General features: G+C 34.2%; 1 protein-coding gene across 2 annotated transcripts in view; it reads left to right on the forward strand.

Moving 5' to 3' along the window:
* GCC2 (GRIP and coiled-coil domain containing 2) overlaps window positions 1-23146 on the forward strand; it is a 66351-nt gene that overhangs the window by 1329 nt on the left and 41876 nt on the right. For both annotated transcript variants that reach the window (XM_064572675.1, XM_045885303.3), the window contains exons 3-10: window positions 247-331; window positions 1476-1543; window positions 6213-6317; window positions 7042-9510; window positions 10226-10295; window positions 12863-12963; window positions 13056-13154; window positions 20395-20514. In XM_064572675.1, coding sequence (XP_064428745.1) covers window positions 247-331; window positions 1476-1543; window positions 6213-6317; window positions 7042-9510; window positions 10226-10295; window positions 12863-12963; window positions 13056-13154; window positions 20395-20514 — 3117 coding nt within the window. The remainder of the gene's footprint in view (window positions 1-246; window positions 332-1475; window positions 1544-6212; window positions 6318-7041; window positions 9511-10225; window positions 10296-12862; window positions 12964-13055; window positions 13155-20394; window positions 20515-23146) is intronic.

Here is a 23146-nt window from a genome sequence, read left to right on the forward strand (position 1 = left end):
AAGTGTCTTAACCTAAACAATATATGTACATAAGAGGTTATGTGCTGTTGTTTTACATTTCATAGTAATTGCTCACCTAGTAATTATTAAGTTGAAGTTGCATTTGCTACTTTTTAAAAATGTGGTTTGGTTGACATAAAGATTTATTCAGTAGGATGTTTTTAAGAGGACATTATGGTTTTGTGTGTGTGTGGTATAATAGAAACATGAGTTATAACAAACTGGTAACATCATTACATCTTTCAGCTGGAAACATTGCCCAAGGAAGATCTTATCAAGTTTGCCAAGAAACAGATGATGCTAATACAGAAAGCTAAATCCCGATGTACAGGTATTGTGTTGAAAATATTCATCCTCACCACAATCTCATTGAAACATGGTTAAAAATAGTAGGTTTTTAATAGGATATTAGCTTATTTTGTTTACCAGTATATCCAATAAAATCATAATAATTATAGTGAAATCTATTCCTAATTAACATTCTAACCATTTGCCTGTGGTGGGTTTTTTTTTGTTTTTTTGGGTTTTTTTTACCATTTCACATCACTAAACTGCAGTTATCTTTGAATTATTAAAATAAAGTCAGGGAAAAGGATCTTAAATTGTTAAAATTAAGCACCTTTTTTTTTTTTACTTCATTTGGATTGTATATTGGTCTGAAAAAGCATTTTTTTTTCCTAGAGCGATCAGTTGAAATGTTAGAGACATAAGGTTGTGAGCCCAAAGGGTTTGTAAAAAGAGGCCTCAAGTAAAGTAATAAAAGATTTCCAGCCCTGGAATGTTGAAGTATATTTATTTGCTGAAGTTGATTGATTGCCTATTCACCTTTATATTCCAAAAGGATGTAGATATTAGTGTCCTTTTTAATACATGTGGTGAGGCCATGAATTTCCTGTGACTAACAAATGCTAACTGCCCAGCCTAAAAGCCGAGATTTATGTTCTACTAGAAAAGGTCAAATTGTGTTTAGGGAGATTGGATCAGCTTGTGATAAAGAGAGTAATGTATTTGGAAAGGTGATCTAGGCTCCAGACCTAGACATGAGTTAATGAAATAGGTTAGCATTTATGCTTAACGTGAGGTTAGTTGTTGCTTTAAGATTATACAGTAAGAAGTTATTTACAGCTAAAATAATATGTCTGGGATTTGCTACAAAAGTATCAGGATGGGTAAGAAAAAAGGAAAAGGGAGAAGTGCCGGGATGAAACAAGAGTCCGTGTAATAATTGCTGAATTAAGGTGATGGGTGTATTAATCATACTGTTCTTACTACTTTTCTTATTTGTCTGGAGTTTTCCATAAAAAAAAGGAAAATAAAAGGTAATACTGGGTAAAGTTAATACTTTCTCAAAATATCTGCTGTTTAAAGGTATTCTAATTTGTAGTGGGTTTTTTTTTTTTAAGAATGTACTTATCACTCTAGACAATAATTATTTTCTTCATTTCTGAAATGGAATTTTTTTAATAATTATTTAGAATTGGAGAAAGAAATTGAGGAATTGAAATCAAAACCTGTTGCTGGAGGAACTGATGATATTATTAAGGTAATGCAACAGTTGCAAATATTGCTTTAATTTTTATATATTTACTTAGAGGAAATGTCTAATGACAAATCAAATTTCCTTTAAAGCTGTCAGTCTGCCAGAGCCCTGTCTGGCTTTCTGTCCCTGTTTGTCCACTTCCTCCCTGCCCTTGGTTAAGTTTTTTACCTCTCTGGTTGCCTGTAAAAAGAGTTAAATGACCTCTCCATCCCTTTCTGTTCTAAAATGAGTGTTCCTCTCTCCCGTCTTCATCCCACACACTCTGTAATTAGAAAACCCATGCTCAGGACTTTGATGATGATTTTTAGGCTGATAGATACATATAATCTATTAATAGACATATATTCCTGGATGTGACTGCTGACATTTTGAGCTGTTTGGGGAAAGAAATACTCACCCATTTTTCTTGTCTTCATATTCATATTCAGACCAAATCCCCTTGCCTGGACAACCAGTGGCAGCCCTGTTTTTCAGGACTTTTAACTTTAGAGACTCTTCAGTTTTTCTGTTTCCTTTATCCTCTACGTGTGTCAGCCACCAATGACTTCTAGTTCCTTCAGGATAACACTGTAGTTTATCAGTATGCTTTCTCCATTTCCATGGCTGTATGGTAAATGCCTCGTGTCATACTTAACTTTTTTTGATACCTCCCTAACCAGGCTCTCCTCTCTTTTCAGTTTTACATGCTTTTACTAGATCATAGGGTACTGTTTTTATTTTGTTATTCCCTGTCAAAGAAGCTGAATTCGTTATTCTTATTTACATGCCCTTAATGCTGACTAAATGCCTCCCCCACCCCCAGTTTGGCCTAATCTTCTTTAGAGTTTCTTTTACTTCTCAAAGCTCTGCAGTAATCTTTTTCCTTTTCTGTATTTATAATTTGAGTCTTGATATCTGTTCTTTGATTATAAGTTTATAAATTATCTTATTTTCTTACTAGGGGGCTCCCAACTTGTGAGCAGTGTACAATTGAAGGACTCCCAGAGAGTTACTGTAAGAGAGCTTTAAATCCCCATGCATATCTCACACGATTGCTTTGTTCTTTATTTAGCTAAGACAGTATATAAAGCATGCATAGTGTGCACAAATACCATTTGGATTCACAGTGTACTGAGTTACTTAAGTATTAGTGAATTCATAGTAGTTTTCTTTGCTTATTTAGTCATTTTGTATTTTATTAATCAGTGATAGCTGAAGTAAAACTACTTGATATTTACCTAAGAGTATTGACTCTAGAGCCAGACACCCTGATTTCAGATCTTTGGATCCCTGCTCTGCCATGTATTACCTACGTGGCCATATCTAAGTTTCTTTCCTTTCAGTTCCTTCACCTGTAGACTAGAGAAAATAATAATAATACCTACTGTTCATAGAGGTGTTGTATTTTGAGTTAATACATGCTTAGAACTTAAAATTGCATCGGTCACATAAGTTCTCAATAATTTATTGTAGGGATGCCTGGGTGGCTCATTCGGTTAAGTGTCTGCCTTTGGCTTGGGTCATGATCCCAGGGTGCTGGGATCGAGTCCCGCATCGGGCTCCCTGCTCGGGGGAGCCTGCTTCTCCCTCTCCCCGCTTCCCCCGTTTGCACTCCCCCCCTTTGCTGGTACTATCTCTCGCTATCTCTCTCTCTCAAATAAATAAAATCTTTTAAAAAAATAAAATAAAAAATTCATTGTAATATATGTTATTGGCATATTTTATTTGTGGGGGTATTTAATACATACACACTAAAAAGGGGTTTTTGTATCATTTAGTATCAGTTAACTCTTAGCCCTTGAAATACTTGTTATACAGTTGCATTCCAGAATATCTAAATATCTGCCTTATTTCCTCCTTATTCCCGAGTAGTGTATTCTCCCTTTCTGTCAAAACTGCTAAAGAGGAGATTAGAAAATTTCTCTAAGTTAACGAGCTTTACTTTTCAGGTTAATTTCATATTAAAGCATGTTATCCTCACCGCTCAAGTTTCAGAAAGTAAGTTTGGTAAAATTCATGAGAACAAAACCTTTGGCTTCTAATTCTAATGAGAGAATTACTTTGGGGAGTGAAAGAGATATGTATCAGTTATTCTGCTGCTATAAGTAATTTTTCTATTTTAGAAAAATCCTATACTGCAATATAATACATTCTCTACACCTCTGGAAAACTTCTTGCTAAGTTTTATCTCTTCATTGGAAAAACTACACTAGAAAAATGAGGCTCTGAATACAGAATTTTCTGTTTTTCCTATAATGTTAAAAATTTATGGCTTTTTATAAGTTTTAATTGTAATTAAAATTTCTGGAAATCATCTTATTTCTGGTAGTGATCTTCTAGTGCATTGGGATACATCTAAATTTTATTCAAAGCTGACATGTTTGACTTCTATTTTAAATATAGGAATAATAATCCATATTTTCCATGTCAAAATTTGAAGTGTATGGTATTATAGTGAACTTATATGCTGCTGCTAAATGCAAGGGGAAGGTGAAAACTGCATGTTAAGAGAATGGAATTTCTAGTACAGTCATTCTTGTTACTATCTCTTTGCTGGAATCAAATCTATGTTTGCTAAAAAATAACTGTCCATTCTGTGCCTCAAACCTTCAAGGTTTTTTACAGCTGTTTTCAGTTAATGGCCTCTATATATCTCCTAAATTTAATGAATGTATTTAGGCTTCCCCTGATATTTACTAGTCAGAAGTTTATATTGCAATACATTATGTATTGTGAAAAACTAATTTTAAAACTAAAACTGTTTTTTTTTTGTTTTTAAAGATTTTATTTATTTATTTGAGAGAGAGAGAATGAGAGAGAGCACACGAGAGGGGGGAGGGTCAGAGGGAGAAGCAGACTCCCTGCCGAGCAGGGAGCCCGATGCAAGACTCGATCCAGGGACTCCAGGATCATGACCTGAGCCGAAGGCAGTCGCTTAACCAACTGAGGCACCCAGGCGCCCAAAACTAAAACTGTTTTAACCAAAGTAATATATGCATATGATTTACCAATAATGCTAATTACTAAAGAGCTTATTATAATACTAAATAACAGAATTATTTCTGTTTCTAAAAATATATGGTTATACTGCTATTCTTTGATTTATCCATTTAGACATTTAGCTCTTAACTTGCTACTACAGCAGATGAAAATTTAGCTATCTTTCACAACAACTCTTACTTTCGGTCAAATAGATCAAATAACCTTTTCCATTTTTTCCTGGACCACCTCCTTCTAGAGCCTTCTGTCCTACACTGATTTGTTCTGGTCATTCTCTTGGTCTGCCACACAGTTTTCCTGGAATTGGCCTTGTGCTGTGATCCTGTGAATTTCTATACTGCTTTCCTATTATTGGCCCCTGTTTGCTAGGTGACATGTCATTGACTTTCTTGGTTAACCTCATCTTATATAGAGTATGTCTTTCTGTAGCATTCTAAGAAGGGATGTTTGGGAGGAAAATGTTGTCATCCCATATTTTAAAATGGCTTTATTCTACCCCTGTCTGAATAATAGCTATAACTTTATATAAAACTCTAAATTTTCTGCATCTGTTTTGTTTTTGTTAAAGTTTTTCTTTATTTCATGTAAGTTCAGAGGCAAGCAAATCTAGGGTGATAGTGGACTAAGACTTATTCAGGATTTTAACATTTATTTAGATTTTAACCTTTAGGATTAACTTTATCTGGATTTGTGGTGAATTGGATTTATGATTTATGATTTTCCTGTTTGTAAAGTCCTCAGATATTTGTATCAAGTTATGCAAATTTTATAGAATAACTTGGGAATTGCTTCTTATTTTGTCTAAGTTCATATGTAATTGGGATAATCTGTTCTTTGAAAATTTGATGGAATTCACCTGTAAAACTCTTCCTTCTGTTTTCTTTAGTAGACAATTTTTAAGCCACTAGTTTCATTTTTAAGTAGTTATAGTATTAATTATGGTTTTTAATTTTTTCTTGAGTTAATGAAGCTATATTTTTCTAGCAATTTTTATTCCTTTCATTTCAGTTGTTAATGTTGTTGCCAAATAATTGTTCATAATATTGTCTTTAACTCTTTAATCTCTGATTTATATGTAAATATGTTTCCTTTTTATTTTATGATTGTGACTTCTGTCTTCTCTTGGTCAGTCTTGCTAGAGGTTGTTTCATTAGCATTTTTTTTTCAAATCAACTGACTCTTGTTGATTTAATTTCTGTTTCATTAACTTCCTATCCTGTTTAATTTCTGCAGAGAACAAACCTGTCTCTGAGAAAGAAGGGACATGAGTGATTTCTTGCCTATTATTCTAACCACTCCCTATTCAGGTTTTCAACCAATCCCCAATTTTTGAATCCCACACATTATACTTCCCTTAACAGTATCTGGGGCCTCTGATTTCTGAGCATTTAGTTTTCTAGAGTATTTGCCAGCTTCTCATATGTGTTTCCTTGTGAAGGTACTGTGAGTTATACTTTCCGTCTTTCTAATTTCTAATTCAGTTCCTCCTCCACTTTTTAGTTTTCAAAAAATATGGTGAAATTTCCCATATGCTCACTTCTTTTCTCCTTTTCTCTTTGTTCTTATGTATAGACCTTTTTAAGTCTTTTATCCTTACTTCAGTGTGGTTTGGAAAAGGTGAAGAGAAATTTATGCATGTGGTCAATCCACCATGTTTAACCACAGGCAAACAAATCATCCTGTTCCAAAACAGGCATTGACTGAACGTCTGGATGCCATTCTTCTGGAAAAAGCAGAGACTGAGCAACAGTGTCTTTGTCTGAAGAAGGAAAATATTAAAATGAAGCAAGAGGTTGAGGTAAGACAACAGTTTAATGTTTGGTTTTTTATTTGTTAACTAATATGGTCATGAATTTTAGAGCTAAGACCTTAACGAGCATCTGGTCTGATTATAATAATTTACAAGAAAACAAGTTGATATCTAAAAAGAAAAATCATTAAAAATCATCTGGATACATAGAATTGGAGCCAATGTTGTTGCATTGCTTAATCTTACTTATTGCTATAATGTCATTCTTTATTAAAAATTAATAAAGATTACATATTTTGTGAAACAGTACTTAAGTAAGTTGATTCTCACACATACTCTAAATATCATTATCTGTTCAGTTCTAGGATACTCAATTGCCTTTTGGGTCTGGGCTAATTTTCTCCAAAAGTCCCTTATTATTTTACTCAGGAGATACTAATTAAAGTCTTGTGACTTAATGCAACTTACATAATTTATCACTTTTTAAAAGGAAATTAAACTCAGAGATTTCTTATTTCTTAGTTATTATTTTGTGTTTTCTTGTCTTTTTAGTTATTACTTTGAATAACATATTTAATACTGCTGATGTGCAGTATATTGTCATACTTAAGGTAGTCACAGCCTGTGCAGAATTCTTGGAATCTCAGTATCCTATTTCTCTATGTACATTTTTGCTCACTTCCTTTTCTAATTAGTCTGTGGCTAATATTTTTCCTGAAGGCAGCTGTTTCTTTTGTCTTAAATAATTTTTGTGTGCTTGTTTTTGTAATAGGATTCTGTAACTAAGATCAAAGATGTGAACAAGGAGTTTGAACAATCACAAAGAAACTATGTGAAAGAAATTGAAAATCTGAAAAATGAATTAATGGCAGTACATTCCAAGCACAGTGAAGATAAAGCTAGCTTGCAAAAGGAACTGGAAGAAGTAACCAAAAAACAATTAGAACTTTCTGAACAACTTCAATTCCAGGGTGACTGTGAAGATAATGTTAAAAAACTACAAGAGGAGATTCAGAATATCAGGCCAGCCTTTGAGGAGCAAATTTTGTATCTGCAAAAACAACTAAGAGCTGCCACAAATGAAAAGGAGAAAGAAATTACTCATCTCCAAGAAGTCATTGAGGCTAATTCCCAGCATTACCAAAAAGATGTTATTAGTTTGCAAAAAGAGCTTTTGCAATTGAAAGCTACACACCAAGAGCAGATTAAAGAATTGATGTGCCAAATTGAAGCATCTGCTAAAGAACGTGAAGCAGAAGTAAATAATTTAAACCAGCTAAAGAAGAATTTAGTCAGACAAGGTGAGGCAAGTGAGAAGAACACTCAGGAGAAATATGAATGTGAATTAGAAAACTTAGAGAATGCACCAAATGCAAACCATGAAAATCAGATGTGTCCTTTGGTCTTAAAAGATGCTTTTGTAGAACGAGTAGTAAACGAAAAAGTCAAACATTTAGAAAATACCTTAAAAGAATTGGAGTCTCAACATAGTATCTTAAAAGATGAGGTAACTTACATGAATAATCTTAAATTAAAACTTGAAATTGATGCACAACATATAAAAGATGAGTTTTTTCATGAACGGGAAGACTTGGAGTTTAAAATTAATGAATTGTTGCTAGCTAAAGAAGAACAGGGTTGTGTAATTGAAAAATTAAAATCTGAGCTAGAAGATTCAAATAAACAATTTTGCTATACTGTAGAAAAACATAACAAAGAAGTACAGAGTCTTAAGGAACAACATCAAAAAGAAATATCAGAACTAAATGAGACATTTTTGTCAGGCTCAGAAAAAGAAAAATTAACATTAATGTTTGAAATACAGGGTCTTAAGGAGCAATGTGAAAACCTACAGCAAGAAAAGCAAGAAGCAATTTTAAATTATGAGAGTTTGCGAGAGATTATGGAAATCTTACAAACAGAACTGGGGGAATCTGCTGGGAAAATAAGTCAAGAGTTTGAATCAATGAAGCAACAGCAAGCATCTGATGTTAATGAACTTCAACAGAAGCTCAGAACTGCTTTTAATGAAAAAGATGCTCTTCTTGAAACTGTGAATCATCTCCAGAGAGAAAACGAAAAGTTATCCCAACAAGAATTAGTACCAGAACTTGAAAATACCATAAAAAGTCTTCAAGAAAAGAATGAATTATGTTTAGTTAGTCTCAGTCAGAGAGATACCATGTTACAAGAATTTGAAGCAAAGATAAATTCTCTTACTGAGGAAAAAAATATTTTCATAGGTAAAATAAAATCTTCTCATGAAGAGATGGATAATCTCCATAAAAAATGTGAAAGGGAAGAAAGATTGGTCATAGAACTTAGGGAAAAAGTGGAACAAACTAGCCAGTACAACAGTGAACTAGAACAAAAGGTAAATGAATTAACGGGAGAACTAGAAGAAACTTTAAAAGAAAAGGATCAAAATAACCAAAAACTAGAAAAGCTTATGATTCGATTAAAAATTATTTCTGAAGACCAGGAAGCACTGTCATCTGAAGTGAAGTCTCCTTATGAGGAAAATAATAGATTAAGTTCAGAAAAGAACAAGTTAAATAGGGATTTGGAAGCTCTCCTGTCCCAAAAAGAAGGAGTTTTTATGCTTATGGAACACATTTCTGAATTAGAAAAGAAACTTCAGTTAGTGGTTGCAGAACGAGATAATTTAAGTACAGTGCTTGAAAATGAGCAGGTTCAGAAGTTATTTGTCAAAACTCAGTTGTATGGTTTTCTTAAGCAGATGGAGCCCAAAATTTCTGAAGAAAATGAAGAACAAGATGTTGTGAATGTCCTGCAAGCAATAGGTGAATCCTTAACTAAAATAAATGAGGAAAAACACAACATGATTTTTCACTATGATAAAAGGGCAGCAGAGTTAGAAAAAAAGATTGAGTGCCTTCAAGAAGAGAATACAGTTCAGTGTGAAGAACTTCGATCTTTACTAAGAAACCATGAACAAGAGAAAGTTCTCTTAAGGAAAGAGTTAGAAGAAACACTGTCACATAAAGAGGACTTGCAGTCTGATCTTCTAGAAATGAAGAATGCTAATGAAAAAACAAGACTTGAAAATCAGAATCTTTTAAGTCAAGTTGAAGAAGCCTCTCAAAAATTATGTAGCAAAAATGAAACCCATAATGTAAAAGAACAGTGTTTTGTAAAGGAACATGAAAATCTGAGGCTATCACTAGAGCAAAAAGAAGCCGAATTACGGGATGTGAGAGCAGAGTTGTTATTATTAAAGGTACTCTTATTTCAATTCTATTAATTTAAATAAATACTTAATTCTAGTCCTAGATTCGAGAAAATATATACATTAAATTTTTACACTTAGAAGTAAATTTTCATCATTTAAGCTCAAATGACAATTTTCTGAAAGTACAGTAAACATTTTCGTGTTGTGTATCCTATATCCACATTGGTCACTTTTTGGTTTTAGATCATTTTAGAATCTTGATTTTGCATAAGATTAAATGATTAAGGGGTTAAATGTCCTGGTTAAAATTGTGCAACCAGTCACCACTAAAACTACATAATGAAAAAGACCTGAATTTCATTCTTGTGTGATATACATAATACCTTTCTTAAAGAGCACTGTTGAGCAGAAAAGTGGGCTATTGCAGTATTTAACTTTAGCCAAAATATTAGATTTTTCTCCAAAAATTTATGAAAGTATGATAAACAATAATCATTTAATCTTTCCCTTATTGCATTGTGTTTGATATGTGTCAGGTTATTCATCTTGGCCTTGGATACTACTGTTTGTTTGTTTTTTTATAGTAAATACTATATGCCTGATAAGGTCAGTATTACCTGGTCTGTCAAGGTAGGAAAAAGACTTCATCAAATTGCCTTTTATGTGAATTTTCTTTAATGAGGATTTTCTCAAGCATGACATGATGGCCAGTTCATTGTGGGGAATGAAGTGATTTTCTTTTTGTTTTTCCTATAAAATCTAGGATTCCTTAGAGAAATCACCTGTAGAAAATGATCAATCTTCTTTAGTAAAAGAGCTGGAAGAAAAAATAGGTAAGTATGGTTTTGCATATATTGTTGCAATAAATTACACAGATTCTTGTAGTGTTAGAGTCTGTTGAGAAATGTAGTAACTAGTTAATGAGTTGTTTAATCATAATAGCTAGCTGTCTCTTTCTAATGTCCCCATTCTTGCTTCTCTGCCATCTGTTTGCCTTCCCTTCCAAAATTACCACTTTCTTGTTTAATCCAAAGGACTGATGTGATTCCCTTTATAAATGGTTCCATGATTTTTTTGGGATTTTTCATTCATTTAGCAAACTTTATTTGAATGCCAGACTATATTAATAGCAGAGTGATTAAGATACAGACCATGTCTTCAAAGAGTTCAGTGCCAGAAGGGGCTGTTATTGCAGTAGTTTGAGGTGTGGACAAGATACAGTGCTGGCACTACAGGAAGGCATGATTAACTGTCTTGAGTTAGGAAAAAACATCACAGAATAGGCCGTACTTTTGTTGTGTCTTGAAGAATGAGAAATTTGACAAGAGAAGAGGCAGGAGGGAACAGCAGGTGCATGTATGTTAATATATATAAGATTAAGGAGCATACCAAGAAGTTCCTGGAGAGGCAGGAGTCCCATCACAAAAGCAAAAGAACGTGTGCAGAGCAATTGGGACTTTTTCCTAACGCATCTTCATCATACTAACATTACGGGGTAGCTATTTTATTCCCATTTAAAAATGAAGAAACAAATACCTAGAAGTATTAAGTAATGTGCCCATAATGCTTCAGTTTAGTGCCCAATTAGTCTGGTGGGGAAGAGGGAGAGGAGGAAGTTGTAAGATTTTATGATGAATCCTATTTTCTTGAGGTGGATGATTGAGGCAGGTAGAGTTAGATGAAATTAGGAACTCAGTTTGAGACATGTTATATAACAACCCTAATGGAAATGTCAGGTAGATTGCTAAATATGCAAATCTGGAGTTGGGGGGGGGAGCTAGACCAGAGATAAAAAGTTGTAGTTAACATAATAGTTGCATTAAAAGCCATAAAATGGAGATCACCAAGGAAGTGAATGTAGAAAAAAGACCAGAGACAATTAATCTGTCATTTAGAAATCTGAAAGACAGGAACAGCAAAGGAGATTGAGAAGGAGTAGCCAGTGAGTTAGGAAAACCCAGAGCATAAAATGTCTTAGAAATTAAGACCAATGAAGTGCAAGTGATAGAAGTGTTTCAAAAGGGAACAAATATTTAACCATGGCAAATGCTGCTATAGGTCAAGTAACATTAGTACAATGAACTAATCATTAGATTAAGCAGCACAGAGGTCATTAGTAACTTGAGAACCTGTTCTGTGATATGCTAAGGCCAGAGCCTGATTAAAATGAGTTCAAGAAAAAAAATGGGGGAAGAGAAATTTGAGAGCATGTGTACACAACTCTTAACACGGAGTTTTGCTATACAAGAAAGAGATGAGACAATAGCCAGATGGGAAGTGTGGTGATTTGCCTTTTTGTGTGTGTGCGATGTTTCACCAGTCCTTTTGTGACCTCTTCCCATCCTCTTTGGTCCTTCCACTGTTTGCTCTTAGCTTTAAAGCTCTTGATATTTTCCTTTTTGCATGTTGGGAAAAAATCCATTAGGGGGATTTGCTGCACAAGAAAGAGGGAGCATTGCTGCACTGATGCCTGAGTGGGTGAGAAGGTTATAGAATGAAATGCAGAAGTGGAACAGCTGGCCAGTGCTGCACACACACAAAAGGCAAATCACCACACTGCAGCAGCGGAAGGCAGAGGCTGTGAGCACAGGTGCATCTAGAATAACAAGCAAGAACAGAAATTCAGATCGTGACTTAAGCAGAAATAGCAAGAATTAAGATCTGGAACACAGGAGTTGAAATAGAGGAGATGGCTAAAGACATTAAGAGAGAGATCAGGATTGGGTACGTAAAACACATTATGGGTTTAGTTGTAAAAATTACACCTGTCAACCAAGAGGAGTGTGCCTATAGAGCCTAAGTATTTAACTGTGTCTGGTATTTCCCTTACATGACCCTGATTTGCAGATTGCCACCAAAAGTCCTACGGTACTTGAGTTTCTGGGAAATCTTTTTTTTTTTTTTTTTTAAGATTTTATTTATTTATTTGAAGGAGAGAGAGTACAAGTGGGGGTGGGGAAGGGCAAAGGGAGAGGGAGAAGCTAACTCCTTGCTGAGCAGGGAACCCGATAGGGGGCTTGATTCCAGGACCCTGAGATCTTGATCTGAGCCAAAGGCAGACTCTTAACCAACTGAGCCACCCAGGTGCCCTCTAGGAAGTCTTCTAACATTAAAGGAGTACTAACACCCTCTCTAATTTCTAGCTGCTTATGAAATGATTTTTAAGAAAAGTAGGCTATTTTGATTGCAGGAAATTTTTTACATTGTTTGCCTTGCTTAGGTAATGAATAAGCTTTCACTTAAAAAAATATTAATATTTTTGCTACTTATTTCATTACTTTTAATTCCAAATTACAGATTTTGTGTTCCCAATTAAAGGTCAATTTCAAAGGCTAAAGTAAGTAAATTGGGTTTTTTTCCTTTTGAGTTCATATATAATTCTTTCATTTTGTGTTTTTAGGATATCTGGACAAAGAATCCAAAGAGAAAGAGGAAAAAATAAATAAGATAAAACTGGTTGCTGTGAAGGCAAAGAAAGAACTAGATTCTAGCAAAAAAGAGGTAAGGGGACTTAAAAATGCAAGCTTCAAGAATTTTACATGTTAGAAAATCTAGTATTTCTGTCCATAAAAAACTTCTTATATTTAAAATAGGCCCAGAGTCTACGGGAAGAGCTAGAATCTGTTCGATCAGAAAAGGATCAGTTGTCTACTTCCATGAGAGATCTCATTCAAGGAGCAGAAAGCTATAAGGTAAAAATAGTTATTTTAATAGCAAGTTATATTTGGAACTTCTAAGTTAAGGAATGTACTAGAAATGTGAAACTCTTGTCCATAACACAGTCACCTTGTATTTTTTAGTAAATCCTTTTTTCTATTTTTTTGTGTAATGTGGTAGCATCCTAGTATCAAGATTTTAAGTGTCTAAGCTTTAAAGTTCCTTCAAGCTATTATTTTTTTAAAACTAAAATTCTGTTTTGGGATTTCCTAATAAAATAAGTAACAAAAAAGATGGCTATTATTACTGTTATTATTTTATATTCTGGCCAAGTGAATAAACTTGAAGCTCAAACAACAGTTTAAAAAGAAAGTGAATGCATTATTTGGAGGTAATAATGCTTGTCAACCTAACATGAGAATCTATTATAAAAAAAAATAAAATGAGAGTGCAATGACATCATTAAATGTAAGATAAATACCATTACATTCTTTATGTATCTATTTGGCAAATATTTATACAGTCAGGCCAAATACTGAGTTCTAGGGAGGTGCAGTCAACCAAATACACTAAATTTGTGCCCTCTTAGGACTTAAATTCCAGTGGCAATAATAAAAAGTAGACAAAAATATAAGAAACTTACTGTGTAGAACAATAAATGTGGGTGGTAGGGACAAGAAAGTAAGCCAAGTGGGATTGATTGAAAGAAGAAAATTCCATAGTAGCCAAAAAATAAAATTTTTGGAAGAACTTTAATGAGAAAATTTGGCCTTCACGAAGAAAACTACAGAACATATATATGGCAACTATTATTATTTGAAATACTAGTTTTCAGGTTGGTTTACATGTTCCAAAACAATCTCACTAAAAAATCTAGGATTTTTTTTGACTGGGCAATCTTGATCATTCTAAGTTTCAAATGGAAAATAAGCTCACAAGAATAGTAAATACTTTTTAAGTGAAAAAAGAAAATGGACATCTTGCTTTAGCAGATGCTAAAATTTATTATGAAACCATAATAGTGTGATCCAGGTCTGATGTAGAAATAAGACATTAACAGAAGACATAGAGACTTCTGTATAACAACAAACACTTCTAGGCAAGGTTCTCTTCTAAGCACTTTACATATCTTATCACACTTAATTCTCAAAAGAACCCCAAGAAATATGTTACTAACATTGCCAGTTTACAAGTGAGGAATCCGAGGCACAAAGAGATTAAGAGACTCAAATCACAGAGCAAGTAACATAGTAAAGCTAGGGTTGGATTCAGGCAGTCTGGTTCCAGATTTGTTCTAACACCAAGTAAGCTATGCTGTATACTACAGTAAGATCTAAAAACATGGAAACTAACAAAGAAGGAATTAAATAACTACTTCAGAATAATTTAGTCAGATTTTTACTTCACTCCCACACACCAAAATGAATTCTAGATGAATTTAAAGAGTTTTGTCAAATGTGAAAGGGATTTTTAAAAACCTAGTATAAGACACTTAATCATTTGAGTTCTGGATATGAAATATGTTTCTAAACTTAAAGCAGTTAAAGAAGTTACAAAGAAAAAGATAAACTGAACTATAATAAAAGTATAAACTTAACATGAAAATATGACAAGGGATTAATATCCTTAATATATAAAGGTATCTGACAAATTCATTTTGTAAAACACTTATTTGAGTTTAAATATAGGCTTGTCTTTTATGAGCCATTAGCAATTTGCTTTTTTCAATTTTAAGAACCCCATAATATGTTTTATTAATTTTTCCTCCATGGGTAGACCAGGTATGCCAGATTCTTTGTTTAGAATATAGATTTCAAAAGTTTGAAAAAGAATAGAATATCAACTGTGAGACAAGAACAAGGTATAACTGCAATAATGAGAATACTCATAGGAAAAGACATGCCTTTCAACAAACGTAAAAAGTTCTTTGGAAAATGATATAGGTCAGACTCAGAAAAGGCAACACAATATTGAAGAAGAATAAAATGGGAGGATTAACCTGACCTCAAGACTTAACTATAACACTACAGCAATCAAGACAATGTGGTGTTGGTGAAAGAATAGACAGATCAGTGGAACAGAATAGAGAGCCCAGAAAAAGACCCACATAAATATAGTCAACTGTTCTTTGACAGTGGAGCAAAGGTAATGTTTTCAACAAATGGTGCTGGAACAACTGGACATGCACATATAAAACAAACGGAATCTCGACACAGACCTTATGTCCTTCACAAAAATTAACTCAGTGGATCACAAGCCTAAATGTAAAACATAAGACATGAAATTCCTAGAAGATAATGGGAAAAAACCTAGTTAATTTGGGTATGGCAATGACTTTTTAGATAGAACACCAAAGGCCTGACCCATGAAAGAATTGATAAGCTATATATACTTCATTTAAATTACAAATTGCTGTTCTGTGAAGGATAATATCAAGAGAATGAGAAGGCATAGACTGGGAGAAAATATTTGCAAAGGACATATATCTGATGAAGGACTGTTATCCCAAAATATGCAAAGAACCACTAAAACTCAACCAAAACCTGATTTTAAAAATGGGCCAAAAATTTCACAGATACCACACCAAAGAAGGTAAAGAGATGGCAAATAAGCATATAAAGATACTCCACACCATATGTCATCAGGGAAGTACAAATGAAAACAATGAGATAACCACTGCACACCTATTAGAATGGCCAAAATCTGAAACACCAACACTACCAAATGCTGACTAGGACATGAAGCAACAGGAACTCTCATTTAGGAACTCTGGTGGGGTTGCAAAAGAGTAATTAAGTACAGCCATTTGGAGAGAAATTTGGCAGTTTCTTACGAAACTAAACCTACTCCTACCATACAATCTAGTAACCGTTGGTATTTACCCAACGCAGTTGAAAACATATCCACACAAAAACCTGCACATAGATGTTTATAGCAGCTGTATTTATAATTGCCAAAATTTGGAAACAACCAGAGTGGCCTTCAGTAGGTGAATAGATAAGCTGTGGTACATTCAAACAATGGAGTATTATTCAGCACTAAAAAGAAATGAGCTATCAAGCCATGAAAAGGTGTGGAGGACACTTAAATGTATACTATGACCAAGCAAAAGAAGCCAATCTGAAATGTCTACATAATGTATTATTCCAACTATATGACATTCTGGAAAAGGCAAAAGACAGTTGAGAAAAAAAGCAATCAGTGGTACCCAGGGGTTTGGGGAAGGAAGGGATAAATAAGTGGGGGAAAAATGGAAAGAGGTGGGAAAATCCTCTGTGGATTTTTAGCTTGTGAAACTACTCTGTATGATAATCTATAATGGAGGATGTATGTCATTTTAAATTTTTCCAAACCTAGAGAATGTATAACACCAAAAGTAAACCCTAGTGTAAACTATGGACTTTGGAGGATGATGTGTCCTTGTAGGGTCATCAGTTACAATAAATGTACCACTGTGGTGGGGCTTGTTGATAATGTCAGAGGCTCTGCATTTGGGGTGGAGGGGTAATGGGAAATCTATGTACCTTTCTCTCAGTGTTGGTGTGAACCTAAAACTTCTCTAAAGAAAAAAAAAATGAAGTCTATTAAAACATTTTTAAAAATAGGTTTTATAGTTGTAAAATTTTCTAAATCTTTGAGTAAGGTAGGGATTTCATTTGTGATGAAACATCAGGATTTAAGATTAAATCAGCAGTGCTGATATGTTTAAGAATGATGATCACTAGGGTGCTTGGGTTGCTCAGTTGTTGAGCATCTGCCTTCTGCTCGGGTAGTGGTCCCAGCATCCTGGGATCGAGCCCCACATCAGGCTCCCTGCTCTGCAGGGGGCCTGCTTCTCCCTCTCCCACTCCCCCTGCTTGCGTTCCCTCTCTTGCGCTGTCTCTGTCTGTCATATAAATAAATAAAATCTTAAAAAAAAAAAATGATAATCACTAAAAGCAAAGCAAAGCTGGAGACATCACAATTCCGGACTTCAAGCTATATTACAAACTGTAATCATCAAGGCAGTATGGTATTGGCACAAAAACAGACACATAGATCAATGGAACAGAAAAGAAAAGCCATGTATAGACCCACAACTATATGGTCAGTTAATCTTCGAGAAAGCAGAAATGAATACTTGATGGAAAAAATCTCTTCAATAAATGGTTTTGGGAAAACTGGACAACAACTTACCAAAGAATGAAACTGGACCACTTTCTTACACTACACAAAAATAAATTCAAAATGGATGGAAAACCTAAATGTGAGACAGAAAACCATCAAAATCCTAGAGGAGAACACAGGCAGCAACCTCTTTGACCTCAGCCACCTGAGCCACCCCAACTTCTTAACTAGACATGTTGCCAGGAGCAAGGGAAACAAAAGCAAGAATGAACTATTAGGACTTCATTAAGATCAAAAGCTTTTGCACAGCAAAGGAAGAAGTCAACAAAACCAAAAGACAACTGACAGAATGGGAGAAGGTATTTGCAAATGACATATCTGATGATGGGTTCGTATCCAAAATCTATAAAACTCAACACCCAAAAACTAAATAATCCAGTTAAGAAATGGGCAGAAGATATGAACAGACATTTTTCCAAAGAAGACATCCAGATGACTAGCAGATACATTTTTTTTTTTAAGACTTTGATTTATTTATTTGTCAGAGAGCACACGCACAAGCAGGGGGAGCAGCAGGCAGAGCAAGACCCGCTGAGCAAGACCCTATGACCTGAGCCGAAGGCAGGCACTTAACTGACTGAGCCACCCAGTCATCCCTAGCAGATACATTTTAAAAAGATGCTCAACATCACTCATCCTCAGGGAAATACAAATCAAAACTACAATGAGATACCACCTCTCTTGTCAGAATAACTAAAATTAACAACTCAGGAGACAACAGACGTTGGTGAGGTTGTGGAGAAAGGGAAACCTTACACTGTTGGTGGGAATGCAAGCTGGTGGAGCCACTCTGGAAAACAGTACAGAGGTTCCTCAAAAAGTTGAAAATAGAGCTACCCTATGACCCAGCAATTGCACTACTGGGTAGTAGTAGGATACAAAAAGTGATTCAAAGGGGTGCATGCACCCTGATATTTATAGCAGCATTATCAACAATAGCCAAAGAACCCAAATGTCCACTGACAGATGAATGGATAAAGAAGATGTGGCATATATACATTCACACACACACACACACACACACACAATGGAATGTTACTCAGCCATCAAAAAGAATGAAATCTTGCCATTTGCAACAACGTGGATGGAGCTAGAGTGTATTATGCTAAGCAAAATAAGTCAGAAAAAGACAAGTACCATATGATTTCACTCATATGTGGAATTTAAGAAACAAAACAGATGAACATAGCAGAAGGGAAAAAGAGGAATGCAAACCATAAGAGACTCTTAACTATAGAGAACAAACTGAGGGTTGATGGGGGTAAGCAGGTGGGGGATGGGCTAAATGGGTGATGAGTATTAAGGAGGGCACTTGTGATGAGCACTGGGAATTATATGTAAGTGATGAATCACCAAATTCTACACCTGAAACCAATTTTACCATATATATTACTAGTATTTAAATAAAAAATGAAATTTAAAAAAATTACCGCTTTTTGTAAAAACAGACTTACAACTGAGCTCCATTAGGTTCCTTAAGGAGCATCAATATTAGGATGCTCAGTAATTTTGTGGATTACTTGTGAATTTGGCTAGTTTCTTTTTCCAGTCTTCGTATCACTTAAAATCATCATCTTTATCAGTTTTGTTTTGTTTTTTTAAGATCTGAACACGCAACAGTTCTGAAGGGATGATAATTCATAATTATTCTTTGCTGAGAAGAAGCATCAGCATATGCATCAAGGAAATTAGACCATTGCGTGCATGGCATTCATTTTTTGTTCCAGTGCTCCCCTTAGGAATAATATATGATTATAGTCAGAATTTCCTGTAAGGAGCCATTATTTACTAGAGTCAGCTTTGATACTCAATTTTTGCAGTCCTTGACAACTATTAGAACCATAGCGAGTAAAAACAAAGAAGACCAGATAGAGTTTAAGAGGATAAAGATCTCTGATCTATGGAGTTAGAGGAATTTGCACAAATACAAAACAAGCATGAAATCTTCTCTCTGTGGAAAAGAACACAAATGATTTCTCAATATGCCAGGAAGTAACAGAATTCTCAGACAAATAAACATGAACAAACAAATTTATAAGCCAGCTTCTAGATTCCCAATTCCTGCCTTTTACCTATCACAAGATGGATAGACCATAAAATTGAAACCCAGATTCTAACACTCAGCTACCAGTGTGGATAATAGTTGATTATGTATAAATCAGAATTAGAAACAAAATTAGATTTGGCCAAGAATCAGATTTGGCAAGCAGGAATCAGAAAGAGCATATAATTGTCACACATGAGACCCCAAAGGAGTCTGGGAAGGGGGGGGAGCCAAGGACTCAAGAGGTCCTGGTCTGGATGAAGGCCACTTTTGAGGCTTTCCAAAATAAACTTTCAAAGAAAACTCAGATTTTGTTTGTTATTATGCACAAAAATTCATTTATGTGAAGGAGAACAGTCAGTAGTTCTCCAGGAACAAAAGTGAAAACAGGATTTATAAGAGAGGAGAGAGGAAGAAAAAAAAAATATCCCACATACAGTCTGGAAACAGTGAATCTCATGTACATATTTTGGAGGATAACCTGATTTGCTAGTATGTCACAAAAAGGCCAGTCTGGGCATTTTGTTTTTGAGTAGGCACAAACCAGAAATATTAAAGAAAATTCCATTGGTTTTAGAGTTCAGAAAATGTTAAACATTTTGCCACAGAGTATGAGACACTGTTTTTATAAAATATCTTCCTATGTTCCTCCATTAGCACTTCTACCTTATATTAGGCTGGGCCTAAAACATTTCCCTATCAGAATCCTTTAGGTGGAGTTAGTTAAGGCAACCAAGTTAAACTCTTCTTCTCCTTCTCTAACTTTTGTTTATGTTTCAGAAGTTTATTTTTGTTGATGACTAGAATATTTAACTTGCAGATATTATATTGTATAAATGTAAAATCATTTTGCTCTCTAATAGATCCCCCCCATACTAAAAGTCATCTGAATTATACTAATTTTATTATATAATGCCAGTTAGATATTCTACCAAATGTTGAATTTAAATACTTTAAGCTTTCAGAATGGACTCATAAATGTTATATCAAGATGGTTTGATAATACAGTCTGGTTGAATGTATAATAATTGCCTGAAGTTAAATCCTTTTGCCTTTTTTTGAAGAATCTTTTGTTAGAATATGATAAGCAGTCAGAGCAGCTGGATGTGGAAAAAGAACGTGCTAATAATTTTGAGCATCACATAGAAGACCTTACAAGACAATTAAGGAATTCAACTTTTCAGGTAAAAAAAAATTTTGAGGTATAATTGACATATAACATTATGTTACTTTAGTTTCAGGTGTACAACATCATGATTTGTATATATTGTGAAATCTAGGTAATACCTGCCACCATACATAGTTAAAGAATTTTTTTCTTGCAATTAGAATTTTAAGGTTTACTCTTTTAGCAACTTTCAGATATTCAATACCTTATTAACTATAGCACTATGCTATATATTACATTTCATGATTTATTTATTTTATAACTGTACATTTGCACCCTTTGACCCCCTTCACTGATTTCATCCACACCCCACCCTGTGCCTCTGACAACCACATATCTTCTCTCTATGAGCTTAGCTGTTATTTTTTTTTAATTCTATATATAAGTGAAATCATACAGTATTTGTCTTTATCTGACTTACTTCACTTAGCATACTGCTCTCAAGGTCCATTCATGTTGTCACAGATGGCAAGATTTCATACTTCTGTATGGCCAAATAATATTCTATTGTATGAATACACCACATTTTCTTTATCCATTCATCCATCACTGATCACTTAGGTCGTATCCTTATCCTGGTTATTGTTAGTCATGCTGCAGTGAATATGGCTGTACATATATCTTTTTGAGTTAGTGTTTTTGTTTTCTTTGAATAAATACACAGAAGTGGAATTATTGGATCATATGGTAGTTCTGTTTTTAATTTTTTAAGGAACTTCCCATACTGTTTTCCACAGTGGCTGCACCAATTTACATTTTCACCAACAGTACACAAGGGTTCCCTTTTCTCAACATCCTTGCCAACACTTGTTTCTGGTTGTTGTTGTTGTTGTTGTTGTTTAATAGCCATTCTAACAGGTATGAGATGATATTTCCTTGTGGTTTTGATTTGCATTTCTCTAATGATCCATGACGTTGAACATCTTTTCATGTACCTATTGGCCATCTATATGTCTTTGGGAAAATGTCTATTTAGATATTCTGCCCATTTTTAAATCAAACTGTTTGGTTTTTCGCTATTGAGTTGTAGGAGTTCTTTATTTAGGATATTAACCCATTATCAGCTACAGGATTTACAAGTAATTTCTTCCATTCAGTACGTTGCCTTTTCATTCTCTTGATGGTTTCTTTTGCTGTAAAGAAGCTTTTGAGTTTGATGCAGTCACATGTGTTGATTTTTGTTTTTGTTGCCTTTGCCTTTGATGTCAGGTTCAAAATATTATTGACAAGACCAATGTCAAGGAGTTTACTGCCAATCTCTAGGAGTCTTAATAGGTTTCAGGTCTTATATTCAAATTTTATGCCATTTTGAGTTAATTTTTGTGTAAGGTGTAAGATAGTGGTCCAGTTTCATTCTTTTGCATGTGTCCATCCAACTTGCCCAACACCATTTATTGAAGAGACTGTCCTTTTCTCATTGTATATTCTTGGCTTCTTTGTCATAAATGAATTGACCATATATACATGGGTTTATCTCTGGGCTCTTTTTTCTGTTTCATTGATCAATGTGTCTGTTATTATGCCGGCACCATACTGTTTTGAGTACTATAGTTTTATAATATAGTTTGAAATCAGGGAGCATGATACCTCCAGGTTTTTTTTCAAAATTGCTTTGGCTATTTGGGCTCTTTTGTGGTTCTGTACAAATTTTAGAATTGTTCTAATTCTGTGAAAAATGCCATTGGATTTTTGATAGGAATTGCATTGAACCTATAGATTGCTTTGGTCAGTGTAACAGTATTTGTACTTTCAGAAAATATTAATTCTTCCAATCTATGAGCATAGAGTATCCATTTATGTGTGTCATCTTCAATTTATTTCATCAGTGTCTTAGAGTTTTAAATGTACAAATCTTTCACCTCTTTGGTTACTAGGTTTTTTTTTTTTTTCTTTTTGATGCGGTTGTGTGGGATTACTTAGTCTTAATTTTTCTTCCTGATAGTTTGTTATTCGTGTATAGAAACACAACAGATTTCTGTATATTGATCTTGTATTCTGCAGCTCTACTGAATTCATTTATTAGCGCTCACATTTTTGGGGGGAGTCTTTAGGGTTTTCTATACATAGTATCCTGTCATCTGCAAATAGTGACAGTTTTACTTCTTCCTTTCTACTTTGGATGCCTTTTCTTTTTCTTGCTTATTGCTGTGGCTAGGACTTCTAATACTTTGATAAATAAGAGTGGGATTCTTATCTTGTCCCTGATCTTAGAGGAAAAGCTTTTCACCACTGAGTATGACGTAGCTGAGGGCTTGTCATATATGACCTTTATTATGTTGAGGTACATTCCTCTACACCCACTTTGTTGAGAGGACTTTTCAGGTAATTTTAAATTGAGTAAATGCAGACATGAAAAATGTAATAAGTATATTTCAATTTCAAAAATTTTGCATAAAAAATAAAATTAAATTCATTAAAATTAATAGAAAATTTCATTTTGTTCTTGCCATTGTTGGGAGAAGAATATGACAAAACAACTGGCAAGTATCATGTCTTATCTATTGCTCTAATCTCAGCTCCCTGGGGTGTTTTGATTTGGGTTTTGGTTTCTTTTTTCCCTTTTCCTTTGCCAGTGCTCCTGGTCTCTTGTAATGTTTGCAGAATTTATTTTAACAGTAATAGTATTTTAAACTTACTCTTGATTTTAC

The sequence above is a fragment of the Mirounga angustirostris genome, unplaced genomic scaffold (genome assembly GCF_029215605.1).
Source record: "Mirounga angustirostris isolate CCGP_5_RB_7025 unplaced genomic scaffold, mMirAng1.0.hap1 SCAF_10, whole genome shotgun sequence".
In the NCBI taxonomy this organism is placed as follows: Eukaryota; Metazoa; Chordata; class Mammalia; order Carnivora; family Phocidae; genus Mirounga; species Mirounga angustirostris.